Source organism: Anastrepha ludens, chromosome 4 (assembly GCF_028408465.1).
Source record: "Anastrepha ludens isolate Willacy chromosome 4, idAnaLude1.1, whole genome shotgun sequence".
In the NCBI taxonomy this organism is placed as follows: Eukaryota; Metazoa; Arthropoda; class Insecta; order Diptera; family Tephritidae; genus Anastrepha; species Anastrepha ludens.
The window spans coordinates 24,042,446-24,061,297 of NC_071500.1; the positions used below are offsets into that span (position 1 = coordinate 24,042,446).

Consider the following 18,852-nt stretch of genomic DNA (forward strand, 5'->3'; position numbering starts at 1 on the left):
CCGTATTTACCAGATTTAGCCCCCTGTGACTTTTTCCTTTTCCCAAAACTTAAATTGCCACTCCGCGGACGCTATTTTGAGTCGAGAGAGACCATTAAGGAGAATAAGCTGTAGAAGATTTCTTCAAACGCGTTTAAAAGGTGCTTTGATTGCTGAACTAATCGTTGGCATATGTGTATTGCTTGGAATGAAACCTATTTTGAAGGCGACGAAATAAATTTTGATGATTGAACTATTATTTTGCGTTTTATTGACCACTTCCCGGTACTTTTTTGACAGAATGTATACGGAAATATTGATTAGCTCTAATATTTTATTAATTTAAGTAATATATTTAATACAGCAACTGAAGATTTTTTTTTAAATTATGTTTTAACTCTCTTGCTACGATTTCGCAGTGCTACTGCAGTACTGCATTTACGTACTAACTAATCTTTTAACTAATCGTATTTTATTTCGATAGTCTGTTCAATTATTTGTCGCACATTTCATTTGTTATGTCTTATGTTTTTGTTTTACTTAATTTGCATGCTTTGACGCAACAAAATTCAAAACTACCACTTCTGGAATGTGATATTAAAAAATCTGCAATTCGCATAACTGCTTGTACCGGTTTTGTTATTTTGCTTGCTGTAATGCCTCGTGCCACGTGCCACGTGTACCGTGTAATTGTTTTGTGGGAATGTGTATGTGTATGCTCCACATGCCTCTAAAAAACAAACAAATACTCACCTAGTGACCACAGAATCAGTAAACAAACAAAGGCTGTTCTCGAATGGCGAGGGTGATGTGAAACCATTACTGACACCACCAGCCGATACTGAACTACCATTGCCACCATCTACACCGCCGTCAGTTCTTAAACTCATTAACACGTCGCCAGTTGACCAAACAACAAACACCAAAGAATCTCTAATTGATTCAAACTTTGAAAATCCTCTAACTAATGACACAAATACAATCATACGACCACCCACAGGTTATCTTGTTTGGAGTGATTTGTGCCGAATACCTGACGTGGATGTGCATGCACCGGATATAATGCAACACTTCAAGCGTGAAAAATACAAACCGTGCTCGAACAAGAAACCCCTAACAACAGTCGTCTTTAATTTGACTTCACAGGAGTACGTGCTGCAAGTCGAGGAGAGTGAAATAAAATCATTCAGCAAATCGGGCCGGATAAATTGCTGCTATCAGACTATAATACGCAATGGGACCGGTGCAAAAGCAGACGAAGACTATAGGTAAGCATTTTTTGAAAATGAAAATATTATACACTACATTTATTTGTATTTATGTATAATATATTCCAAGGCGAATCTATTAAGGGGACAGATACCTGTAAACGGCCATGTTTTCCCTGATTTTCGTTAAAATTATTTAAAACGAAGAAGTCAATATATTTTTTTCAAAATTGGCATACAGTTTATTTATACATTAAAATATTATTAATTTTTTTTTTATTTTAATCATTCGATTGAATTTGTAGTACTTATTTCTTATATTTATTTTTTTCGTTTCTGAATAATTTTAGACTTGGAAAATGTGTTCCTTTTAAAAGAAAAGTCTCTCTACCGCCTTCGATCCACAGCATTTTAGTGCAGTGTGATTCCAAAAAGCGAAATGTCTATAAAAACGGACATCCTTTAATTAACGAACAACCAGACGTACGAGAACGTTTGAAAACATGGAAAGAAAAGGATGCTAAGCGAGGACGCACGAAACCGCCCAGCGTTCTAATGATCGGCATTGACAGTATTTCGCGTGTAAATTTGATACGAGCCATGCCGAAGACAGCGCAACATTTATACGACAATGAATGGTTCGAGTTGAGTGGCTATAATAAGGTAAACGAAATCAATTTGAATACATTTTTATTAGGACCGATACACTTGACATTTACAGAAACGGTTTCCTGGAACTTTCCCATGCCTTTAAAAACCTATAAATCTAACAAGTATTCCAAAAAACAAAATTTAATTTTCTTTAAAAATATGGTGTACAGCGTCCGGCACTCGAAGTGTAACCAACTTTAAACCGCTCGCTCAGCTGATGCACGATCATCAGTTGTCTGTTAGTTGGCTAAATGACAGTCTAGAGTATTTTTTACAAGCGCGATGAAGCATTTCGCTGATAGTAAACGCGAAAAAAGGAAATCAGTAATGGATTTTAAACGTAATAGGGTAATTGCATTAAATTTGGGGAAAATCACAACCAGCGATTGTACGTGAGCTCGAGCTCCATAAAGCAAATAAAGTTTTTGTTTATCGCACCATTACTCGATCGGAGGTGAAGGAAGTGGTCATCAAAAGACTGCAACGTCACGTAAAATGGTTCAAAAAGTGAAGAAGCAACTTCAGCGAAATGCCCGACGAAGTGCCAATCAAATTGCGAAAAAACTGAAAATATCTGGCGTAGCATCCGCCGTATACTGAAAAATGATCTCAAAGTCAAGTCTTACAAGATCCAAAAGGCGCACGATCTCCACCAAAGCAGTAACAAGAAGGAGTTGCTTCGCTTGGCCGAAAGAGGTCAATTTCCGAACATTGTGTTTTCCGACGAGAAATTTTTGCAAATTGAACAATTCGTAAACTCTCAAAACGATAGGATTTATTTGACCGACCGTTCATACGAGAATTTGAGTCATCGATTGGCCACCAGAAGGCAGCACCCCCCACAGTTAATGGTTTGGGCCGCTTTAACCGCAAGTGGGCGCTGTTCAATCGTTTTCAGCGAGCCTGGCATCAAAGTAAATACGAAATATTATCGGAAAAGTATGCTGGAGGTTGCTTTGAAGCCGTGGGCAGACAAACTTTCGGTGGCTCGAATGAACCAAGAATGGCTAAAAAAAAACGTTTCGAACTTCATAACGTCCACACAATGGCTCTCAAATTCACCAGACGCAAATCCGATGGATTATTCTCTTTCGAGGCGCTGGAAAAAGCCATTGTCCGTGAGTGGGCCCAAAAAAATTTGCACATTTGGGCAGTTTGCGATTCGTTTCTGGATCACCTTACTGCTATAGTCAAGGCTAAACGTGGTCATATCGAGCAAAAGTAAACTGATTCGTAATTTTGTATTATATTCACCGATTTTTTACTTTGAATTGAATAAAAGTAATGTTCCAAACTAATATAAATCTATGGCCTTTTTAATTGGTTACACTTCGAGCACTGGATCCTGTACTACTAAGGCCGGTATACTTATACTATTAATTAATTCGACCCCAACGTTGCCTGAGAGCGTATACTTGTAGGCCTACCTGCAGCGTTCTTTTTGTTTTTATTGTCATATGTATCTGTGCTACCTCCGAGCGTATTTCTGCCATGAAAAAGCTCCTCATAAAAATATCTGCCGTTCGGAGTCGGCTTGAAACTGTAGGCCCCTCCATTTGTGGAACAACATCAAGACGCACACCTCAAATAGGAGGAGGAGCTCGGTCAAACACCTAACAGAAGTGTACGCGCCAATTATTTATTTTTTTTATCTGTGCTACAGGTGGGTGTGAAGCCGCGATAGGTTGCATAAAAATGTTGACAAAAACTGTAAACGGGGATGTATTTATTGATGTTTCGGGGTAGAAAATCCGTTGAGAAATAAATCATATTCTGCTCCTATTCCAAAGTTATTCACATTGTATATTTTCATGCTAGGCTCGATATTTGCGAACTTGGAAAGGTATCTGATAATTGGCAAATATTCACACGACAAATCAAGTCAATTTGAACAATTATAGGTAGTTTATCAACGCTTTCCGCTAAACAATACTGCAACAGGTTTTTGCCAAATTAATGTTTCCTTTTGTTGTATTTCCTGCTTAGATAATGCGCATTATGTAGAAAAACAAAAAACTATTTTTAAGAATAAATTTTCGAAGTAATATCAAAGCCTAATTTCACAACCTCGTTTTTTGAATAGAAGATGACATGTACGTGCTTCCGAAATGGATTCCTCCTGAACTGAATCTCTTACAATGGCTTATTAAACATCTGTTTTGGGTTGGTGCAGTTAAATTAGGTATACAGTCTGTGTCAGAAAATAGGAACCGCGATTGTTCATGAAGTAGAAAAGATATACGAGTTGTGTTCAAAAAGTATTGCGAATTTGGAATTTTCGCAGGTTACGTATATTCGAATTTCGATTTTTTTGTGGTGATATGTTGGCACTTATGTCTCTCACTCATACCGAGGAGTTCCGCCATTTTGAGTGTTCAGTTAATTGTTGGCAGCTACTTTGCTTGCACTTGTTTCGGCTCGTCTTCGATGTTTATCTATTCAAAAAGATGGATCAAACCGGAATCAAATTTTGTGTGAAAAACGAAATTAAGTGCGCAGATGCATTCCGAATGTTGACTGTGTCATACGGAGAAGCTACTTTGGACCAAAGCACCGTTTATCGGTGGTACAAAATGTTCTCAGAAGGCCAAGAAGATGTGAACGACTAAAAGCGTGCCGGACGACCGAGCACTTCAACAACAGACGAAAAAATTGATGAAGTGAAGAAAATGGTATTGGCCAATCGTCGTATCACCGTTAGTTGCTGAAGACCTGGACATATCGTTTGGCTCGTGCCATTAGATTTTTTTCAATGATTTGGGCATGAGACGGGTCGCCACAAAATTCGTACCAAAACAGCTCAATTTCGACCAAAAGCAGCATCGCATGAACATTGCTAATGAGATGTTGGACTCTGTCCGCGACGACCCAAATTTGCTCAGAGGGTCATAACTGGTGACGAATCTTGAATTTATGATTATGTCGTGGAAACCAAAGCTCAATCATCTCAATGGAAGCTGCCGCACGAACCAATACCGAAAAAAGCGCTCCAAGTTCGGTCGAATGTAAAAGTTTTGATTACCGTTTTCTTCGATTGCAGGGGCGTTGTGCATCATGAGTTCTTGCCACAGGGTAAAACGCTAAAGAAGTAATGTTACCCGCAAGTTATGCGCAATTTGAGCGAAGCATCCGCCAGTAACACCCGGATTTGTGGAAGAACAAAAATTGACTCTTGCATCACGATAACGCCCCTGCTCACACATCATTGCTCGTGCGCGACGTTTTGGGCAAAAATAACACACTAATGATGCCACAGGCCGTGTTACTTTTTCTTGCTCCCGAAACTGAAGAGGCCCATGAAAGAACGACGGTGCGCTACGAATGACGAGATAAAGACGGCATCGAAGGAGGAGGTGAACAAGATAAAAAAACGGTTTTTTGAAGTGCTTCGAAGATTGGAAAAAACGGTGGCACAGGTGCATAATATCCCATGGGGATTACTTTGAAGGGGACAAAATATTTATTAATGAATAAATAAATCGTTTTTTGAAAAAAAACACAAAATTCGCGATACTTTTTGAACACACCTCGTAATTTAATTCTTTTCATAAAAGCATGAACAAAACTACCAGTGGCAATTACTCAATAAGCCATGGAGGCTCCAACGTTTTCGAATATAGCCTGACAGCTTCTTCAAGCTTTAAACCAGCTTTTCTGCGTAGCTAATCGACAAACAGGACTGGACTTTGCGAACTTGATGCACGAATTGCTTTAAAAAGGAACACTTGAACTTAAAAAGGGACACCCAATATTTCATTTCTTGTAAAAGATTGCTATCTTAAAATAATTTCATTTTTAATTGCTTTTTCTTTTTATCAGATAGATGACAATACATTTCCGAATTTTATGGCCTTACTTGCTGGTTACAATAAATACAATACCGTGGAGAAATGCCCTCCAAGGGTCTTGGGTGCCTTAGACAATTGCAGCATTATCTGGAATGCTTTCCGCGAGCATGGCTATGTCACGGGCTATGGCGAAGATGCTGCAGAAATCAGTACTTTCAACTATTATAAAGTGGGTTTCGTGAAACCACCCGTTGATTACTATTTACGTCCATTCCAACTCGCTGCAGAACATCATTTATATAAAACTTTAAAATCAGGTCTCACCTTCTGTCTTGGCTATCAGCAATCGGCACAATTTGTGCTGGATTACGCCATTGAATTCGCAACACGTTTCAAAGACGATCCGCTGTTTGGTTTATTTTGGGCGAATTCCTTTAGTCACAACAACCTGAGTGATTCCTCATCGATGGATATTGTAGTGCTTAACTATTTGGAGCGTTTGGCAAAGTTGGGCATACTCGATCGCATGATAGTCGTTTTCTTCAGCGATCACGGCCTTCGTTTTGGACCCGCCCGTACAACAGCTTCCGGTCATATGGAAGAACGTCTACCATTCATCTTTATATGGTTACCGCCGTATCTTAAACAAAAATATCCAAGTTTTGTGAATGCTTTGAGTGTGAATAAAAATCGTCTCACCACACCATATGATCTGCATATGACACTCAAGCATTTCCTTAATTTGTCTCAGCGTATTGACGATAAGGACAAGGCAAGAGTCCTAAGTGCGGCTGAGGGTTGTAAGAGTTGTCAAACGCTTTTAGCGCCGGTACCATTAGATCGCTCTTGTAACGACGCGGCTATCGAAGAGCACTGGTGCACTTGTATTCCCTATACCAAAGTAAATAAAAAATCGAATATCGTACAAAAACTGGGTAACCTAACGGTTAACTATATAAATGAACTCGTGCGCAACTTCCGCAACGGCACATTGACTTCGCTCTGCCGCACTTTGCACCTCGGCAATGTGATAAGTGCGCATCGCTCAAATGAGGCTTTTCGACCAAAAGACATAAATGGCACAGCACTGGATGTTTATCGGCTTCATTTAGTTACAAAACCGAATAGTGCAGACTTTGAGGTAACTCTGCGGTATAATCCAGATACTGAGAGTATTCAGTTTACAGGTGAGATAAGTCGCTTGAATTCGTATTTCAAAGATTCGCATTGTGTGTTGGATAGTTTCGTTAAGAAGTACTGCTCCTGCGCATAGCACAAAGCGGTCACTACTACAGCGCCGAAAAATAGAACACCGAGTAAAGCGAAGTGATTATTGTGGACCGCCTTCCAGCGTGGGAGGTGAATACCGTTTTAAGTTTCATTTTATTCAAAAATTCAAGCTAGCAATTTAATTTAGCAAATAAGTTAAAATTTGTGTACTAAGTACATGCCAAAACTACTCTTAACAAACAAATGCGACAATGTTTTAAACAAAACGATATACATGCACGCATACATATACAATAAATACATACATATATAATATTTAGTATTTACGATTAAAATAAATATATTATATCAATGGAAATGCTTTAGCGGTATGTATGCTATCCGTAGATTTACGTATGTATGTAAACTTTTACAAATGCTAAAATACTGTGATTTGTAGTCAATACTTTAAATTAAGATAATAAATAATTATTTTGTATGAAAAGAAAAAATGTGTGAGTATATGTAGTTTTATTTCCAAAATTCAGATATTATTTGTGAATCGCAAAAAATAAAAAAATTACAAGTATTTATTTAAAATAAATTAAAATGAATTGGTCCTCCAGAAGCTAGTCTTTCAGATTGTCTGAGAGGAAATCGCAATAGTAATTTAAGACCTAAATTAATTTTATTGATTTGTATTAGTAGATTCCAGTTGGAAACCTGCATCTAGCGCAATACAAGCTGCGGAAAATTCGCTGTCTTCCAAAGAGGCATCAGTGGCATCATGAAGTTTTCAAGTAACTGTAGCTTTTGTCCGACCTCCTACCGGACTCTTTATGCTCAGCGTGACATATCAGTATGACGAATAATAGTAGGTGGAAGGGAAAAGGAAAGTCATTCAAGGTGGGGCCTCTAGACCAATAACGCTTTGTACATTAGAATGTTACGACCAAAGAAAATTAGGTTAGGTTGAAGCGGTTGTCCTGTGGGACACACTTAGGCTCATAGCCCATAGTGATGTTGCATGGGTAGCTTGTACCTATCTCTCCTAAAACCAGTGCGTGATTTTTAAAAATTTAAGAATATCTCTGATTTCTGTAGAACTGAGATCATCCAACTCATTAAAAAATTGTTTACCCAGAATAGTAAACTTGCGTCTGGATAGAGAAAGTAGAAAAGAAAAGAAGAAAAGGACGAACTGCGTTGAACATTCAACTGAAACTGCTTTTTGACATTTCATTTTGTGCTGACATCCTAATGTACACGGCGACAGAAAAAACAAATCAGCTGGTCTCTTGATGCCAACATTAACCGCCAACATTAACCCGTTTGACACCTTTTTTAGAACCTTAGGTTGGGCACCCGGGTCTGGCCAGACCCCTGTTTGTTTACATGCATGGGGATATGTGGAAAATTCGCCACATTTATAATTAATTTTCAAGTATCACAGGTTTATACAATTAATTTCTTACCTTTTTTATTGGTTTTGGCATGCATTGGGGTACCTACAGTAGAAAATATTTTGTTTTGCGAAAAAGAGGACTGTTTTTGTTTTGTTCTTTATTTTGACTCATTTCGAAGGAGGTTGAAGAAAAACAAGTGGATTACAATGAAATTTATGCTAAAATATGAAATGATATTTATTTATGGATTCGGTGGAAGGCACACAAAACATGAATAAGAAATTTTTGAGTGCTGTTAACATACTGGATTCTTGCATACAATACAAAAAAAATAAGTTTTTCGATGAAACTTTTCGGCTACTTCTAGATAAAGACGACAATCTGTCTTCGCCGTGGATGTATCGGCTCCGGTTGGTTGGTGGACTTCAATACTCCCACGGATAGTAATTGATTTGTTGAGAAACAACGGCTGGATTATTCATATGATTTTCGATGTTTGCAAGGGCCAATGTATTCGATAAAGTCGTCAAAAAATTTCGTCTTGCATCACATTTTCTGAGCCTATCAACTTCCTTACAAGTACAAAACGCTGCCAATGCCATGACGTACAGCATGTTGCAAAAGAAAGCAAAGGTTCATCGACTTGTTGGCCGTTTTGCTGTGAAATGTGTGACCATTTGATCCATGCAATCGACGTCAGCTTTGTTTGCATCATAATAAATAATGGGCGATGGTTTTTTTGCTTCGCCTTCACAATCTTTGGTATAATGAACGATGGAGAGTGCTAGTCAGAATAATTCAAGCTCTTTGCTATGCATCTGGATCTGCTTCAATCCATTTTTGAATGGCTTCACGTGCATATCGATTTATTTCCGAAATGTTAATGAATGAAATATTGCGTGTAAAAAATTTCTTGAATACCTCAATACGAACGGAGTTTTGATGCCTTGGTCCGGAGCGAAGTCGCATAATTTTGTGTTTTCGAATACGAATAGCCGCAGATGGCTCATCTTTCTTTCACTTGATCCATCTCTGCAGTGGAAAAACTAATCGTCAACACTTGGTTCTGGCACAGCTGTTGACTCATTCAATAAATCGTTATCTATTTTTTCATCGCTGTCAAGTATTTCAATTGACTCGATTATTTCTTCCTGCTTGATATACAGAATATATAGCCAGTACACAAAATAGGACGAAGAAACAACAACAAAAACCGGTTTATATATGTGCAAGTAAGCTAAATGACCGTAAAAAATTGTTTATATAGATTTACCATGTAAAAGTAAAAAAAAAAATCAGGTAGAATAGTCAAAATGCATTATATTTCCACACATTTTTATAGGAGTCCAGCCAGACCCGAGGTACTTAACCGAAGGTGCAACTTTTTAATTTTTTTTTCGTCCTGTGGAGAATACTTTTTAAAAGGTTATATCCATAAATCAATAGAAAATGAAATTTTAGGAATCTACCTCAAGTCGTTAACTACGAGTATAATAGAAATATGTTAAACTCACGTCCAAAGTCGAAAAACGTCTGGCCAAAACCGGGTGCTGAACGGAGGGTTATTCTACTAAAAATTTTTTTTCATTTTCGGGCAAATGAGCGTAAAAACGAAATAGAGAAGCACTGGAATACAAAAAAATATTTATGGCCCGAAATAAAACGTTAACGTTATTTGTCATTGCTTATAGTTATTTTCAATTCCTCATCTTCTTGCACAAAACAGTTGACCACTTCATTTGACAGTATTCACAAGCTCGTTCGGACTTTTTTGGGTAACTTTGAGCTATTGAGAAACACAAATTACTCTCTCAAAGTGGCTCTCAACAGCACGACAAAAGAGGCAGTTTCAGGCACTCGCTTGCTTAAAACAAATTTTAGCTCATGCAACATTACATTCAAATTTTATATGAGAAAGGAACACGAAAAAATCAGCTCTTCCGATTTTCATATAGGTTGTACTCAAAGATGGAAAAGGAAGAAAATTGTTAGGAGAACTTTGGTCCTACGTCACTCAGGGATTCGGCCGCCGAATTCCGCACGATCATTTCAAATGTATTCACACACTCGTCCAATCAGTCGTTGCTCAGACGGCAACGAAGTGTCATTGGTTGATTTTTTTCGTATATCACCAACACAATCTCAGTTTTTTTTTGTAAACACATATAGGTAAAGGAAATACTCGGGTGTTCTGATCAAATGACAGCAAACGCTTTGCCGTCTAAAGATACATTCGAAAAACGTGGTCGCAAACGCAAAACAACCAGAGAAGACGATCGACATACGAGGTGTGTTCAAAAAATTAGGCGAATTTTAATTTTTCTCAAAGAAAATTTATTTCTTCTATCTATTTTATCTGCTTCAAAGTAGTCCCCCTCAGATATTATACACATGTGGCAGCGTTTTTTCCAATCCTCGAAGCAGTTCTGATATGCACTTTTTGGTATGTCTTTGAGCTTTCTCAGCGATTCGGCTTTATCTCCTCAATCATCGCAAAACGCCATCTTTTCATGGGGCTTTCCAATCTTAGGAACAGGGAAAAGACGCAGGGGGCCAAGTCTGGTGAATATGAAGACTGAGGCATGATAACGGTGTTGTTTTAGGCCAAATAATCTCTCACAAGCAAAGAAGAGTGAGCAAGTGCATCAATTTTTTCCACAATACCGGGAGTGTTTTTTCGTATTGCTTCACGCGCTTCGGCGCATAACTTCACTGTAATACTCCTTATTTACTGTACGATCTTGTGGTAATAACTCCTGATGCACTACGTCATGGTAATCCAAGAAAACAGTGAGCAAAACCCTGACATTTGGTCGAACTCGGTGCGCTTTTTTGGTCTTGGATCACCTAGACTCTTTCATTGAGACGATTGAGCTTTGGTTGCGATGTCATATCCATATACCCAGTCCTCAGTTATGACTCTTTTAAGCATATGTGGATCATCGTTGATGTCATTCAATAATTTCAGAGCGATGTTCATGCGACGTTGGTTTTGGTAAAAATTCAGCTATTTTGGAACGAACTGCGCTGCCACACGCTTCATGCCCAAAATTTCTGAAAAGAATGCGTGGCATGAGCCAACCGATATGCCGACCACATCAGCAACTTCTCTAATTGTGATTCGACGATTCTCCATAACAATTTTCTTCACTTCACGGTTGTTCGGGCATTTAGAGCGAGCGTCGTCATTCACATTTTCTCGACCTTCTGTGAAAAGCTTGTACCACTTGTAAATATGCCGCTGTCCACATTTCAAGTGTTTTTGAGCACTTAATTCCATTTTTTACACAAAATTTGATGTCACTTCTTTGATCCATTTTTTTCCATAGCAGAAAATCGTCGAACACGCAAAACTTCTTATTATCTTATTTATGCCTCTCACAAACACACTAAGCATGCTATATTGCTAAAACCGTTGCCGATCGGAGACCATCAAACCCCACAGATCTATAGAATACAGTCCAGAAGGTATGGAAGCAAATCCCACTGAAAACGTGTTGGGATCTTATCGATTCCATGCCACGCATATGCGCAGAAGTAATAAAAACACATGGTAAATCATCTAAATCTTAGGGAAATTAACGCAAAGAACTACTATGCGCGAGTGTCCAGGTTCGAATCTCCTTGCATGAAACACCAAAATGATAGAAAAAGTTTTTTCTAATAGTGATCGCACCTCGGCAGGCAATGGCAAACTTCCGAGTGTATTTCTGCCATGAAAAAGCTCCTCATAAAAACCATTTGCCGTTTGGAGTCGGTATAAAAGTGTGGATCTCTCCATTTGTGGAACAACATTCAGATACACACCACAAATAGGAGGAGTCCCGCCAAACACCTAACAGAAGTGTACACGCCAATTATTTATTTATTTGTTTAGGGGCAAATAACTAATAATAATTACGTAGTTCAATATTGTTTTATTATTTGTTTTATCTAGTCTTATCTTACACTCCTATTATTTTGAACAGTGAATTATTGACTTTTCATATTCCAAATTTTTTTTCTTATTTTTCTGAATACATTTTTTCTTTTCCATACATTTGGAGAGACTACATGAAATGAATAATTTATGGTAAAAGAATTACTGAATACAATTTAATTTTTTTTTTGCAATAAATATAATATAATTTTTTGTTTTATGTTGATTTATTTTTTTTTTGAAAATAAATACAATTTTTTGTTTTATGTTGAGGTCACTCTTATATTAAACACAAGTGTACATATATAATTGTACTAATAATAGTATATATTGTAATATATTGTATACAGTTAATTTAAGTCAGTCAAGTCAACTTTAAATGGTCGCACACATCCATGTACAGTGATGTGCGTTAGAATAGAGCCACGCATTTCCTGATATAACTTTATTCATTTTTTTTTTAAGAACTTAACATGCGATGAACCAACTGTAGTTTGATTATCACTAAGCCGGCTTATTTTGTGCAACAATAAATCAATAAATCTGTGTAATTGACTACAAAAAACTTTTGCGTTAAAATATATATAACAGGGAGAAACAAGGAGAAACCAACGGAATGCGGCTTGCTCAGAGAAAATGGTTGAAAACGTAACAAAATATCACGAACGCCAGAAACCGGAGAGACAAATCAAAAGAAGCTGAATCATTACTTAAAAAAAACATCTGTTTGTGACCTCTTCCGCTGTCAAGAAAACAACATTTTTTGGACGTGGATACTTGTACATCAAAGATTCGAGAACTGTTCATTAAAACCAGATTGAAGGCTTCCGATCAAAGTATAAAAATATAAAATAAACGAACAAAAAAAAAATTGAACAAAAATATAAGTAAACGATTACAATTTGCCAAGGATTATGCCGATTAGCCTGCGAGCAACTGGCGAAACAATCCTATGACAGACGTAACCAAAGTTTGGACTACCCTCTTTACAATTATTTCCTACTTTTATTTTGTAAACTATTCTTAGTGAGCTACTATTTGCTTTATATATGTACATACATACATAAATAATTGTCGTGTTTTTTACGCTTATATGTACCTGTGCTGCTGCGGAAAAAAAGAAAAAACGCTCACAGGCATTTGCCTATCATCCATGAAAAAGTTGATATAAAATTGTGCTTCTACTTTCCATACACAAGTTCTTAACGCATACACAAATACGCGTAAAAAACAGCTAATAATTCAATATTTTTCAATCAAATTTGAGCAAATTTAATCAACATTGCCGCAATTAACATTTTTGGTATCTTTCGTTTGTAACCACTCTTTTAAACAAAAACTCTGCATACCACATTTGAACGTTGTAAAAAACTTATACAAAGGATTTTTCTTTGTTATACCCACACCGTATGAAAGGCGCGGCGTTACAATGAATTCAATCGCACTAGGTTTATATATATTCATAGTTAAGGTGGCATTTATTTGCACAGCAAACATTGAATTTTGACGTCGTGTCGCAGCGAATTGTTTAGTTTGGTCCAATTGAAATTCCATAAAAGTTTTATCGTGTAGCCGCTGATGTGAGCGTCCGGTCCATTGATCAACTGAACCACTTAATAGCCAAGTGTAAGTGCGATCTGTTTGCTCCAATCGCTGATGTTTATTACTGTGAATGGGTGGTTCTGATTGCAAGTCCAAACAGTAGATATCTGTTATGATTTCCGTCATGGCTTCGAGGTAATATTTAATCCATAATTCATGAAGCGATTTTTCATCAACATTCTGGAAAAGCGCAGCAATGGCGCGTAAATCAGCGCGTGAAGGTATAAAATGATTATTCAGTTCTGTAGGAAGAGGGACATTGAAAAGGTTGACGCCACCAATTACCGCAGTTTTCTTGTTTGGGTTTTTATTAGTGGCAGTGATGTTAATATTAGAAGCTTGTCCAATACGCCCTATAATGCCATATAGTAGTTCCTCGTATAGTTGAGCATCTGTAGATATGCTTTTATCTTCGTAAATAAAGTATGCATGTCTTATGCATTCGCGAAAATATTCCAAATGTGTCGCTACGACCGATTTTCCAATATTGTGGTTAAGTGAAAAAGGGTCCTGCACACACACACAGCGGTTAGCCTATAAGAAGAAAAAATATTGTTAGAGAGCCATAGTGTAATAATAATAATAATAATAATAATAAGCCCTGGCAGCTAGTGCTCCTTTTTTTTATTGTAAAATAATAATTTATTGTTATTTTCCATATATTAAATTAATTAATTAATTAATTTTCTTTTTAAATAAATTTTGGCTTGGATAGTACGACAGTCCAGGGTATTGTTAACAATTGCGCGGCAGCATTTTGCCGAGAGTAAATGCGAAAAAAGGAAACCAGTAATGGATTTCAAACGTAAAAGTGTGATGGCACTATATTTCGCCGGAAAAACACAACCATCAATTGTTTGTGAGCTCGAACAGCTTAAAGTAAATAAAGTTTTTGTTTATCCCACCATTACTCGTTCGGAGGTCATGGAGGTGGTCATCAAAGGACTGCAACGTCACGTGAAATGGTTCAAAAACTGAAGAAGCGATTTGAGCGAAATCCCCGACGAAGTGCCAATCAAATTGCGCAAGAACTGAAAATATTTGATCGTAGCATCCGCCGCATACTGAAAAATTACCTCAAAGTCAAGTCTTACAAGATCCAAAAGGCGCATGATCTCACACCAAAGCAGCAACAAGGAGTTGCTTCGTTTGGCCTGAAGCGGTAAATTTTCGAACATTGTGTTTTCTGACGAGAAAATTGTTTCAAATTGAGCAATTCGTAAACTCCCAAAACGATAGGGTTTATTTGACCGACCGTTCATACGAGAATTTGAGTCATCGATTGGACACCAGGAGGCAGCATCCACCACAGGTAATGGTTTGGGTTGCTGTAACCGCAGATGGGGGCTCTCCAATTGTTTTCATCGTCAGCCTGGAGTCAAGGTAAATTCGAAATATTATCGGGAGTGTATTCTTTGCTTTGAAGACGTGGAGAGACAAACATTTCGGTGGCAGACCATGGACGTTTCAACAGGACTCGGCACCGTCTCACAAAGCTCGAGTGAGCCAAGAATGGCTAAAAATAATGTTCCCAACTTCATGACGTCCACACAATGGCTCTCAAATTCACCACACGCGAATCCGACGAATTATTCTCTTTGAGCCATTGTAGAGAGCCAGGTCCGTACTAAAAGATTCACAAGTCTCGAGGCGCTGAAAACAGCCATTGTCCCCGAATGGGCCAAAATACCTGCAAGTCACATTCGGGCAGCTTGCGATTCGTTTCTGGACCGTCTCAATCATCCATTTTTATTTATGTAGATTAAATATTAAAAAATATCTCCAGTGCATAGAGTACAAAGCAAGCTGCTAAGGCTCAGACTAGTGTGACGCCTTGCCGACTTTGGGCACAAAATTAGTTGAGATATTTCTCCATAAGAGTGAAACTACGCAACCGCGAGCCATACCAGTATTTTAATTGAGTATAATCCTACCCAATACGCCATCTTTACATGTACATACATATGAGTTTTGCTTGTATGTGGCTTCGAATGTTTTGTAAATATTATTACTTACCTGAACTGTCGGATTGGCCTTTAATATGCCAAAGGCGCGTAGCCGGTCGTGACAAGCTGGATCATTTTTGAATTGGTCTTCAGGTATCGCCTCCCCTAAATAGGGAACTATTAACACCCTTTCAAATTGAAAGTTGCTATAAAATTTAAAAAATCCATGTATAAGATTTGAGGTGGTCAGTTCAACGGGCAGTGATAGAGCACTCTCATCCAGCTCAAAAGCGTAATTCACACCTCCTATCATGACTGCAGGTATATTTTCTTGTAGCTTCTTAATTGAGGGCAACACTGCCGGTCGACCAGATTGCGGTTGTTGCAAATAAAATATTATCAGCGTAATAAAACAGTAACTTGACATGTTACCACGTCCTATCAATTGCAACTGCTTTGCCCAGACTTTGAGGAACACTGTTAATTCCATAATGCGCGTATCCAATTTCAAGAGGTCGCGCAGGAAGTTTGTATTCTGTACACTACTGGGGCAAGATAAATTTATATCCAGACTAAAGCCAGTTGGAGTGTGCTTACATTTGATAATGGGTACACGAGCCTGTCGTATAGGAATAACTTCACTGAAACAATTACTACGATGTAAAATATTATTGATTCGATTGAACATTATATATTGAAGGTCAGTTACTCTATCGCCGATTCGTTGTTCGCATTGAATAAACAGATCGATATCACTATCTGTGAATAGAAAATATAGATATTAAAAATTAAAAATTTGGCATTTTATGCATTTACCACGCAATGCTAATCCGCTAACAAGGGATCCAAAAGGATGTATCTTTAGTAGCCTCAATGACTGTATCTCTTTCTGTAAGCAATTATGTATGCGCTCATATACAAGTCGCAGGTTTTCGTCATTCATACGATGGTGTTTTAAAATAATTGAGAGTTCTCGACCTGGCTCACATTCGTGTAAGTCGTCCAGTAATTGGTGGTGAAGTGAATCTTCCGTATTTATCTCCATATTGTCAACAATTGATTTGAGCTTATTACGTAAGCCCTTTTGCGGGCGCTTTGTTTTGTTGGATCCATGTTGCAGAAGTTCATGCCTCAAGCTCTCCTTCAGGTCATAAAATTTTTTTGAACAAATGGTGCACTGCACAGTTCGAGATTTTTGTTCGGCTATACTATCCTCTACTTTGCCGTCATTGGCGTTTATATATTGAGGATCAGAGTTTACCGATAATTCCGGTATACGCGCCATCTGCAAAATTCAATAAAAGAAATAAAGAATTGTTTGCACTAGTTTATTAATAAAACATTATATAACAATACAATATATAATAAGTTACAACTCAGCCATGATTCATAAATCCTGCAGCTGAACAACAAAATAAATGTAATTTTGCCACTAAAATGTCAACATTTTTCCAGTACGACGGTCCACAACTTTGAGGAAATATTCTTTTGGTATGCAACCATTGCTACCCGCACACAGTATGACATTGTTTGATGAACGATATAACTCCATTCCACCATTATCCATAACTTTGCGAACATCTAAGTAGATCAATAACTCGCAATCTCTGCGAAAGCCACTTTTTGGACTATTCAAACGCTCAGACTTGCGGATGTCATCGAACATGGCAAAGTGAACATGTAGGCGACCCATTGGTCGAAGTCCTTCTTCCAATATTTGCGGCCAATGCCGATAGTACGTTCCATGTGCAGCTACTTTCACTTCATCAGCATTCTGAATGCGCTGCAAACACTGAGAGTCTTGCACTTCAACCATTGAATGCCCCTGATTAGCCCGTATTTTATATATTCCACTACCGCTTTGGTTCAGTGTGTAGCGTTGCTTTCTATCCTTGGCGACAATATGTTTTAATCGCTCTAAACTGAAATCGTGGGAGTATTTCGGATGTTTAAGTATTGCGTCTACAGCCACAAATCCGCCTGGATCAATAGGCAAACCTTCTCTAACAGCCCCATGGCGTAGCAGCCACGAAAGCCGCCTACTCAGTTCCACATAGTTCTCCAGTTTTACTACTGTTTATAAATTGAAATTACCGAATATTTAACTTACACTTATTTTTACTTTACTTTTTTGTTCTAAATTTGCAAACAATATGCGCGTTTCACATGCGAACTTTTTGTATACATAAAATACAAAAAAAAAAAAATGTGACGCGACGCCAATAGAGTTACCGACAAAATGAAATATTGTATTGCTTTGAACACTGAAGTTTCGCGAATCGACTGACAACAATAGCGAACGAATGAGATACCAAAACAAAAACATCTGCTGCCTACAGCAGATGGCTAGACAGAGCACGCTTTCTGGGTCTATTGTTAAATGAGTTAGACGAAAACAAAGGTCATAGGTAACAGATGTCTACATCGCAGAGACAGGGTTTAGTAAGCTGATCAACAACAGAACTCGCCAAAGGTACGAGCTGCCAGATCTAAAAATTACGATAGTTATTAAGCACATGTTTATAAGCAGAGGTGCATGAGCATAGGGTATTCATTTAGACGCCGACTTTGTAAGAGAATAAACGAAAAGTAATAGAGTGATTCAGTCTTAAGACGAGCGCGTACATGTAAAGAAAATCAGCAAAACGTTGGAAATAAAGGAAAGCCGGTGGTGTTGCCATTAATTTCTGACTTTCATTTAACAATCACGCTCAGAGGAATTATTACAATATAAGAGAATTATTTGAAATTTAACGTAAGAAAATTCGTAACAGTATATTTACAACGAAGATGTTGTTCCAATGCAGGCTGACTTTGCTTGTTGTACTTGTTTTGCTCGGCTTTGAAAAGTTGTATGACCTTTGAGCGCGCAAATTATATTTAGATCGAGAAATGAAAGTCAGGGGTGTTAAATTCCGAATGCCAAAAGTGCTGCAAATAGAACATTGAGCCGGTCACACTGTTTCGGATATATAAAAACGGAGAACGTTCGTCAACAGTTTCTTTAATATTTCAATGAAGAAGGCAATTAGTTAAATAAAGAAATACAAAACGAGCATCTATTCGATAGTTTTCGATATATGAACATCATTTCATGTGCTGCTATCTGGCAATATGCTCTTCTTCCCTTTCGAATGTCATTTT

At 37.7% G+C, this 18,852-nt stretch overlaps 3 protein-coding genes across 7 annotated transcripts in view; 1 reads left to right on the plus strand and 2 right to left on the minus strand.

The window, feature by feature from the left end:
* The window catches only part of LOC128860872 (uncharacterized), a 55,586-nt gene extending 48,591 nt beyond the window's left edge, over positions 1 to 6,995 (plus strand). For 3 of the 5 annotated variants that reach the window (XM_054098652.1, XM_054098651.1, XM_054098653.1), the window contains exons 4-6: positions 737 to 1,247; positions 1,538 to 1,850; positions 5,658 to 6,995. In XM_054098652.1, coding sequence (XP_053954627.1) covers positions 737 to 1,247; positions 1,538 to 1,850; positions 5,658 to 6,899 — 2,066 coding nt within the window. In that variant the 3' untranslated portion in view covers positions 6,900 to 6,995. The remainder of the gene's footprint in view (positions 1 to 736; positions 1,248 to 1,537; positions 1,851 to 5,657) is intronic. The other 2 variants (XM_054098654.1, XM_054098655.1) reach the window with 2 other exon arrangements.
* Positions 6,996 to 12,127: 5,132 nt separating this feature from the next.
* LOC128860876 (uncharacterized) lies at positions 12,128 to 18,132 on the minus strand. The gene is made up of 4 exons (XM_054098662.1): positions 17,819 to 18,132; positions 16,525 to 16,993; positions 15,779 to 16,467; positions 12,128 to 14,296 (listed from the first exon to the last, which is right to left on the minus strand). Exons 1-4 carry the CDS (start codon positions 18,032 to 18,034, stop codon positions 13,433 to 13,435), a joined length of 2,238 nt encoding a protein of 745 aa, XP_053954637.1. The 5' UTR covers positions 18,035 to 18,132; the 3' UTR covers positions 12,128 to 13,432.
* On the minus strand, positions 17,021 to 17,785 carry LOC128860652 (uncharacterized; the record flags this gene model as incomplete). Its single annotated transcript, XM_054098298.1, has 1 exon — positions 17,021 to 17,785. A coding segment is annotated over one exon (645 nt), but the record flags the coding sequence as incomplete, so codon positions are not given.
* Positions 18,133 to 18,852: the final 720 nt, after the last annotated feature.